This window comes from Gobio gobio (genome assembly GCF_949357685.1).
Source record: "Gobio gobio genome assembly, chromosome: 12".
In the NCBI taxonomy this organism is placed as follows: Eukaryota; Metazoa; Chordata; class Actinopteri; order Cypriniformes; family Gobionidae; genus Gobio; species Gobio gobio.
In genome coordinates, this window is record NC_137105.1 from 56,759,291 (window position 1) to 56,768,958 (window position 9,668).

At 43.0% G+C, this 9,668-nt stretch overlaps 1 protein-coding gene across 1 annotated transcript; it reads left to right on the forward strand.

The window, feature by feature from the left end:
• Positions 1–7,456: 7,456 nt before the first annotated feature.
• Positions 7,457–8,590, forward strand: htr1e (5-hydroxytryptamine receptor 1E; the record flags this gene model as incomplete). The annotated part of the gene is made up of 1 exon (XM_079831350.1): positions 7,457–8,590. The coding sequence occupies one exon, from the start codon at positions 7,457–7,459 to the stop codon at positions 8,588–8,590; it is 1,134 nt and encodes a 377-aa protein (XP_079687476.1).
• Between the last annotated feature and the right edge of the window lie 1,078 nt (positions 8,591–9,668).

Below are 9,668 nucleotides of genomic sequence, written 5' to 3' on the forward strand. Positions count from 1 at the left end.
TAAAAAGTGTTTTATGTGTATGCCACAGTAAAGAGATGTGTTTTTAGTCTAGATTTAAACTGACAGAGTGTGTCTGCTTCCCGAACAATGTTAGGAAGACTGTTCCAGAGTTTAGGAGCTAAATAGGAAAAGGATCGACCGCCTGCAGTTGATTTGGATATTCTCGGTATAATCAACTGGCCAGAATTTTGAGAGCGCAGTAGACGTGATGGAGGATAATATGTTAAGAGCTCGCTCAAGTATTGGGGAGCTAAACCATTTAGTGCTTTGTTAGTAATAAGTAAGATTTTAAAATTTATGCGATGTTTAATAGGCAGCCAGTGCAGTGTTGACAGAACTGGGCTAATATGGTCATACTTCCTGGTTCTAGTAAGAACTCGAGCTGCTGCGTTTTGGACCAGCTGGAGTTTATTTATTAAGCGAGCAGGGCAACCACCCAGTAGAGCATTACAATAATCTAACCTTGAGGTCATGAACGCATGAACTAACTGTTCAGCATTTTGCATTGAGAGCATGTGCCGTAATTTAGATATATTTTTAAGATGGTAGAAAGCAGTTTTACAGATGCTAGAGACGTGGCTTTCAAACGAAAGATTGGTATCAAAGAGCACACCCAGGTTCCTCACTGACGACGAGGACTTGACAGAACAGCCATCAAGTGTTAGACAGTATTCTAGGTTACTACTTGTGGAGCTTTTTTGTCCAATAATTAAAAATTCATTTTTTTCTGAATTGAGTTGCAGGAAATTACCAGTCATCCAATGTTTTATATCAGCTATGCATTCCGTTAATCTTGTGAATTGGTAAGTTTCTTCAGGGTGTGAAGAAATATAGAGCTGAGTATCGTCAGCATAACAATGAAAACTAACGCCATGCTTCCTAATGATATCTCCCAGTGGTAGCATGTACAGGGTGAAGAGCAGCGGTCCTAGCACTGAGCCTTGTGGTACTCCATACTGAACTTGCGATCGGTGTGACATATCTTCATTTACTACTACAAACTGATAACGGTCGCATAGGTATGATTTAAAACATGATAATGCAATTCCACTAATACCTACATAATTTTCGAGTCTATTCAAAAGAATGTTGTGGTCGATAGTATCAAATGCAGCGCTAAGATCGAGTAACACTAATAGAGAGATACAGCCACGATCGGATGATAAGAGCAAATCATGTGTAACTCTGACGAGAGCAGTCTCAGTGCTATGATACGGTCTAAATCCTGACTGGAAATCCTCACAGATACCATTTCTTTCTAAAAAGGAGCATAATTGTGAAGACACTGCCTTTTCAAGTATTTTTGACAGGAAGGGTAGATTTGAGATTGGTCTATAATTGACTAATTCTGTAGGATCAAGTTGCGGTTTTTTAATAAGTGGTTTAATAATAGCCAACTTAAAAGTTTTCGGTACATATCCTAATGACAAAGATGAATTAATGATATTAAGAAGAGGATCTATGACCTCTGGTAGCATCTCTTTTAATAGCCTAGTCGGTATAGGGTCGAGCATACATGTTGTCGATTTTGATGATTTAACGAGTTTAGCCAATTCTTCTTCTCCTATAGCAGTGAATGAGTGTAATTTTTCCTCAGTGACACTACAATGCTCTGTCTGATGTGATGCTGTATTAGACGGCTGCATGGTTAAATTTTTTTTCCTAATATTATCAATCTTACATGTGAAGAAGTTCATAAAGTCATTACTGCTGTGCTGTTTACAATCATCAGAAGTTGAAGCTTTATTTTTGGTTAATTTAGCCACTGTATCGAATAAATACCTTGGGTTGTGTTTGTTTTCTTCCAAGAGAGTTGAGAAATAAGCAGATCTAGCAGTTTTTACAGCCTTTCTGTATGTGATCATGTGCTCTTTCCACGAATTACGAAATACCTCTAATTTTGTTTTCTTCCAGCTGCGCTCCATTTTTCTGGCTGCTGTTTTAAGGGCCCGGGTGTGCTCGTTGTACCACGGCGTTGGACTATTTTCTTTAATCTTCTTTAAGCGCAGAGGAGCAACTGTGTCTAAAGTACTGGAAAAGAGAGAGTCAATAGTTTCTGTTGCAACATCGAGTTCTTCTATACTATCTGGGATGCTGAGCAGATGATACTGATGAGGGAGATTATTTAAAAAGCAATCTTTAGTAGCGGCAGTGATTGTCCTGCCATTTTTGAAGCGAGGGGGCGGCTTTGCAACCTTAGCTAAATTAAGTATACATGATACTAAGTAATGATCTGAGATGTCATCGCTCTGTTGCAGAATTTCAACGGTATCAACATTTATTCCATGTGACAATATTAGGTCTAAAGTATGATTATGGCGATGAGTGGCTCCTGACACGTGTTGCCTAACTCCAATAGAGTTTAGTGTGTCTTTAAATGCTAATCCCAATACGTCTTTTTCGTTGTCTACATGGATATTAAAATCACCAACAATTAGTACTTTATCTACGGCCAGTACTAACTCTGATAGAAAATCAGCAAATTCTTTGATAAAGTCTGTATTATGCCCAGGTGGCCTGTATACAGTAGCTAACACAAATGTTGAACGGGTTTTATCATGTACACTACATAGCGTTACATAAAGCACCAAAACTTCGAAGGAATTATATTTGAAACTAGACTTCTGAGTAATACTGAAGATATTATTATAAATTACAGCAACCCCTCCCCCTTTACCTTTCAGACGCGGCTCATGTTTATAACAATAATCTTTGGGGGTGGACTCATTTAAGGTAATGTAGTCGTCAGGTTTTAGCCAGGTTTCTGTCAAACAGAGCACATCTAGATTATTATCTGTAATAATATCATTAACAATAAGCGCTTTTGGGGAAAGGGATCTAATATTCAGCAACCCAAGCTTTATCAATTGTTCATCTGTATTATATATTTTGTTTATTTGTTGGACGTCAATTAAATTTTTACTGTTGAATGGTTTTGATGTTTTTTTTATTTACTAATTCGGGGAACAGACACAGTCTCTATATGGTAATATCTAGGTGAAAGAGTCTCTATGTGCTGGGATTTATCTGACTCCGGTAACGTGAGACAGCTAGCAGACGGTCGGTTTAGCCAGTTTGTCTGCTTCCTGACCTGGGCCCTAGTGAGTCAAGGTTTAGCTCTAAGACTATGTGCCAGATTACTAGAGAGAAGAGCGGCACCACCCCAAGAGGGATGGATGCCATTCTTCTTCAACAGGTCAGGTCTGCCCCAAAAACTCTTCCAATTGTCTATGAACCCTATGTTATTTTGCAGACACCACTTAGACAACCAGCCATTGAGTGATGATAGTCTGCTAACTATCTCATCACTCCTTTTTGCCGGGAGCGGTCCAGAACAATAAACAGCCTCAGACATCGTACTAGCGAGTTCACACACCTCTTCAATGTTAATTTTGGTGATCTCCGACTGGTGAAGTTGAACATCATTAGTGCCGACGTGAATAATAATCTTAGAGAATTTATGATTAGCTTTAGCCAGCACTTTTAAATTAGCTTTGATGTCAGGTGCTCTGGCTCCCGGTAAACATGTGACTATGGTGGCTGGTGTCTCTATCTTCACGTTCCGTGTAATAGAATCGCCAATGACTAGGGCACTTTCAACAGGATACTCAGTGGGTGCTTCACTGAGAGGGGAGAACCTGTTTGATGTTCTAACCGGAACGGAAAAGCGGTTCTTTGGTCTGCGACTATGCCGTCTCACCGTTACCCAGTTTCCCTGCTGCGAGGGCCCTGCAGCCGGAACCGAAGAATGTACAGAGTTCACTAAGCTATTCGCATCCAAATCAGTGTCTAAAGCTGTTACATCCTCACTACTCTCAGATAAAGTATGGATGCGTGTTTCTAATTCTGAAATCTTCTCCGTCAGCCTAACTATCTCCTTACATTTATCACATGTGAAGCCCTTTTCGCCAGCGGAGAAGCCTACACTAAACATGCAACATGCAGTGCAGGTGATAATGACAGGAGAAGACATGACTTACCGTGTTTGTTGATTAATCCAACTTACCACTTACCACAATCGTTTGCTGGACACAATTTACTAATCCAAGTTATGAACTCAGAAAAAGGGAGACCCGGGTGCAGAGATAACAAGCTAACAGGCTAGCAAAATGCTAACATGTGATGGTGATTTAGATTAAAAGCTAGCAATGTCAAATTTAACGTGATAGGCAATTTTTAAACAATGTATGGTGATGAGTAAGTTATATTTAGCAGTAGAAGAAAGAGGAAATATCAAAATAAAGATTCAAACGTAAGCAAGGCTCTAGAGAGCTACAGACTTGAGCTACAGAGCAACAGACACAGCAGGCAGACAGGAGCAATCGATCAGCAAATCAGGTTGTTTACTACTTCTGGTTCTGAGAGAGCGGCAAAGTCCTTGTGTCCAAGTTCATGTACACTGTATGGGTCGTTCTTTCTTGCCATTCTCACAAGTGTGTAGTAGCCATCAGGGGAGTAAATAGAACCCTTTCTTCTTGCAGTTTCCACTGCAGCATGCACACTATCACACTCCATCTGGCTGTGAGCAGACTCCATGTATTTATGGTCAATAGTGGAGAGCTAAAGGCAGCATTCCTGTTCTGTCCACCCCAAGTATATGAATAAAGAACTGCATGTTTTACATGTGGACTAAGTTCTTTAAGGTACTTGTAAACACATGTGCTAATCTCTGAAGATCCACGGCCGCCTTCCCCCTCATGCCACATGTAACACTCGACATCTTTACGGTCTAATTCATACACAGTGAGGTTGTACGTACTTAGCTTGAGTGAGTAGAACAGGCTACTTACGTTGCTCCAGGGAGTGGTCAACACTTGTTCCAGGTCAAAAGTGACAGCCATGCTCTTTTGCTTTCTTTTTATCATTTTCTTTTTGTTCTCTGGCCTGGCTCTTTCTTAACTGGTGGGCATCATACTCATCCTTGTGATTTGTCTTCTCACGGTCTTCTAAACGTTGGTACCACTCACAGTATTTACATGCATCTTTCTTTGGAGTGTGAAAGGCAAGATTGAACTCATTGTCAAACACTGTTCTATAAAGACTTTGTTTTTCTGGTATAATCTTCCACTCCTGTTCGCATTTCTCTTTATACAGTGCATACGTTTTTGGCAGATTCAGAGATTCTTCCAAGTAGAGCTTGTTTGTGTCTCTCCTGGAGTAGTGGGATTCATCCGTTTGCTTCATAATATTCATCAAAATGTGTTCTGCCTCAGACAGTTCCATGTGTGCAGCATACGTGTCAGCCATTTAAGCTAGTGCTGTTTAGGGGCACCACCCACTTACGCCCTTCTGGCTCTGAAAAATACTGTAGGCTCTTGTATTGTTCAGAGCCAGGGGGCGTAAGTGGACATGCGCCCCTCTGGCTCCAAACAATGCTCAAACCTTTGTTGTTTTGTTGCTTTATTCAATACAGGTTGATTTCTGATGCGTCTTTTTGGCACAACTAGATAAAGCTCATCAAGACCTTTAATTTGATATTTAGAACTCATTTTCATTTGAGTAAATCATCTATCAAATCAAACTATCTATTTAACCCTTAATTGTCCCTCAAGTAGGGTTTACGTTTGAGTCCCTTGGGGTCAGATAGACCCCAAACTTCTACAGAGCGATTGCATAAGGAAATATACATTTTTTACATGGAAAACTATATATCATTTTTTTTATTTACTTCTCAACTATACATTTTTGCTGTGTTTTTGTGGGTATTTGGTAGCTTTTTACCTATTTACTGCACAAATACTTAACTATGTCATAAATTGGCTCATTTAAAATGATTTTTTATGAAAAGATCACTTGAATGATGATCTTAATTAAATATAAATAATTTTTGGACAATGCTCTATGTGTTAGGGATAGAATACTTCCATCTGTAGGTTTTTGGAAAAACTTAAGGAATTATAGTTAAAGAGAGAGAGAGTGCAATGACCACATTATCCACTAGAGGTTCATCAAGAAGTTATGCAAAAGTTAAGCTGCCTTTTATCTTTCTTTTATTTGCCCTTTTCCCTCTCTTTCTCATGATTGTTCCATATTGCATTTGTGCTCTAGTATTAGTCCTTCATTTATGTATGAAAATCTTTCAGATTTATGCCAGTTTTATTGATTTTATTTGCCAATTTCAATAAAAACACTCTCTGTTGCAGTCACACACGTGTGTGTTTGTGTGTGTGTGTGTAAGTTCGTTCTACTTTGTGTTTATGCTCTAGGACCAGACCTTGATATAAATGTAGACATTTTCAGATTTATACTGCATTTAGTTAATTTTTTTTTGACAAAGTGAAAAAAACACACTTTCCCATTCATTTTCAATGTGGAGTCAATCTGACCCAGAGGGACTTAAACGGTAAAACACTTTTTACACACCTTTAGAACAACCAAATCAAGCCCAGATTTTTTTGTGCATGTTTAGATAGATTATTTAGGAAAAGTCACAGAGTCTCATGGCCCTGAGATGAAAGGAACACTTTTTAAAGGGTTAGTTCACCCAAAAATGAAAATTCTGTCATTAATTACTTACCCTCATGTGGTTGGACACCCGTCAGACACCCGTCAGTGTAAATCTGATGGCTCTGAAAGGCCTCCATTGGCACAATGGCACGGTTCACTCTCAAGACCCTTAAAAGGCACTAAAGACGTCGTTACAAAGTCCATCTCACTACAGTGGTTCTAAAATAACTTTATAAATCGGCGATCAGTTATAATAGTTTAGAATAGTTTTTGTGCGCAAAAAAAACCTAAATAACGACTTACATAGTGATGACGATTTCATCGTCGAGGCATCATGAAGCTTCGAAGCGTTATAATTCAGCGAGCCGAATGATGATTCGGATCGCGTGTCAAACCGCCAAACTGCTGAAATTTGGCGATTCAAACCGCTGATTCGACTCACTGATTCATAATGCTTCGAAGCTTCATGAGGCCGTGTTTTGAAATCGTCATCACTATGTAAGTCGTTATTTAGGGGTTTTTTGCGCACAAAAACTTTTATCGCCGATTCATAAAGTTATTGTAGAACCACTGTAGTGAGATGGACTTTGTAACTTTAGTCTTTAGTGTCTTTTAAGGGTCTTGAGAGTGTAAAGTTGAGCCAATGGAGGCCTTTCAGAGCATCAGATTTACACTAAAATATCTTCATTTCTGTTCTGAAGATGAACGGAGGTCTTACGGGTGTCGAACGACATGAGGGTAAGTAATTAATGACAGAATTTTCATTTTTTGGGTGAACTAACCCTTTAAAAATGGAGGAAAAGTCCAGTGGGGTCCGCTGGACCCCAGGGGCCGATTAAGGGTTAAAAGCCCAAGAGATTAGTTTTTAGTGTCTACATGCTCTGGGAATTTGCTAACCGATCACCTGATTGTGTGTTTGACAGGCCGTCCCCGATCCAGCGCAGTCTTCTTGGCTGTAGTCCTGGAGCGGGGCCATTCTCCGGACAGACGGAGCGACTCCAGCTGCGGGATGGAGATGGAGCGTTACCTGGGCGAAAGCGGGGGTGTTCTGGCCAACAGCACCAACACCACGGGCGCACCAGAAGCGTTCCGCGCTGAGGCGATGTCGGAGCGGGTCGCCGTGGTGGCTCTGCTGGCGCTGCTCACGCTGCTGACGGCCGTGGTGAATGGAGCGGTCATCGCCGCCATCTGCAACACCAAGAAGCTCCACCTGCCGGCGAACTACCTCATCTGCTCACTGGCCGTCACCGACTTCCTGGTGGCCGTGCTGGTCATGCCCATCAGCATCCTGTACATCACCAGCGAGGCGTGGCTGCTGGGGCCGTTCGTGTGCGAGGCGTGGCTGAGCGTGGACATGACCTGCTGCACCTGCTCCATCCTGCACCTGTGCGTCATCGCGCTGGACCGCTACTGGGCCATCACTAAAGCCATCGAGTACGCCCGCAAGCGCACCGCCCGCCGCGCCGGGGTCATGGTGGCCATCGTGTGGGTGATCTCCATCTTCATCTCCATCCCGCCTCTGTTCTGGCGGCAGCGCGGGGATGGCAGCGGCCCGCAGCAGTGCATCATCGAGCACGACCACGTGGGCTACACCATCTACTCCACCTTCGGCGCCTTCTACATCCCCATGACTCTGATCCTCATCCTGTACTCGCGCATCTACAGCGCCGCCAAGACGCTGTACCAGAAGCGCGGATCCTCGCGCCACCTCAGCGGCCGCAGCGCGGACAGCCAGAACTCCGTCAACCATTGCCGGGTCACACACGCCTTCTGCATCTCCGACGTGTCCACCTCCGACCCCACCGTGGAGATCGAGCGGAACCACGCCGCCCCCCGCGTGTCGTCCTTCGACCTGGAGGCGCAGGATCTGGAGGAGAGGAATCAGATCTGCACGTCTCGGGAGAGGAAGGCGGCGCGGATCCTGGGCCTGATCCTGGGAGCCTTCATCCTGTGCTGGCTGCCCTTCTTCCTGAAAGAGCTGCTGGTGGGCCTGATGCTGCTGAACCCCTCGCCTCAGGTGTCGGACGCCCTCACCTGGCTGGGCTACGTCAACTCGCTCATCAACCCGCTGCTCTACACCAGCTTCAACGAGGACTTCAAGCAGGCTTTCAAGAGACTGGTCAGGCGTAAGGAGCACACATAGACCGCGCCAGAACCTTCTGGAGCTCCATTAGAGCTGGATTACAGGAGTACTGAAAGAACGCGTGTCCTTGGCAAGAGATTTAATCAAACCCAGTGGCTAACCACGGTCTGCTTGTCCAGCTCATCATCCTTTGACCCCTGAGCGGCGGCGTGGAAAGTCTTCGCAAGCACAGCGCTCTGTCCTGCACACCGTACTGAAGCAGGGAGTTTGAATGGGACGCATCCAAAGGGCTCGTTTTGTGTGTTTTTTATGTAACCAATGGGCAGTTTTTCATTCTCATTCTTGGCTGAAGCATTTGATTGGTCAGATCTGTGTGGTGCAACATGAGTCATCAATGGTATAATTTGTTTTCCAGGAAGAGAGAGACGAATAAAAAAGCTTGTAATACTTGTACACTGTAAACCCCAGTATGTTAACTCAACTGTTTTTTTTTAAGTTGATGAACTCATGATTTTTAACTATTTGGGTTGCATGCAGCGTTACCAGGTCTATGCAACAAATCTAGCCCAATGACCAATGGGAATAGCCCAAATCTAGCCCAATGACCAATCAGAATATCCCAAATCTAGCCCAATGACCAATCAGAATATCCCAAATCTAGCCCAATGACCAATCTAGCCCAATGACCAATCAGAATAGCCCAAATCTAGCCCAATGACCAATCTAACCCAATGACCAATCAGAATGGCCCAATGACCAATCAGAATAGCCCAAAACTAGCCAAATGGCCAATCGGAATAGTTCAAATCTGGCCCAATGACCAATCAGAATATCCCAAATCTAGCCCAATGACCAATCTAACCCAATGACCAATCAAAATAGCCCAAATCTAGCCCAATGACCAATCAGAAGAGCCCAAATCTAGCCCAATGACCAATCAGAAGAGCCCAAATCTAGCCCAATGACCAATCTAACCCAATGACCAATCGGAATATCCCAAATCTAGCCCAATGACCAATCAGAAGAGCCCAAATCTAGCCCAATGACCAATCAGAATAGCCCAAAACTAGCCAAATGGCCAATCGGAATAGTTCAAATCTGGCCCAATGACCAATCAGAATATCCCAAATCTAGCCCA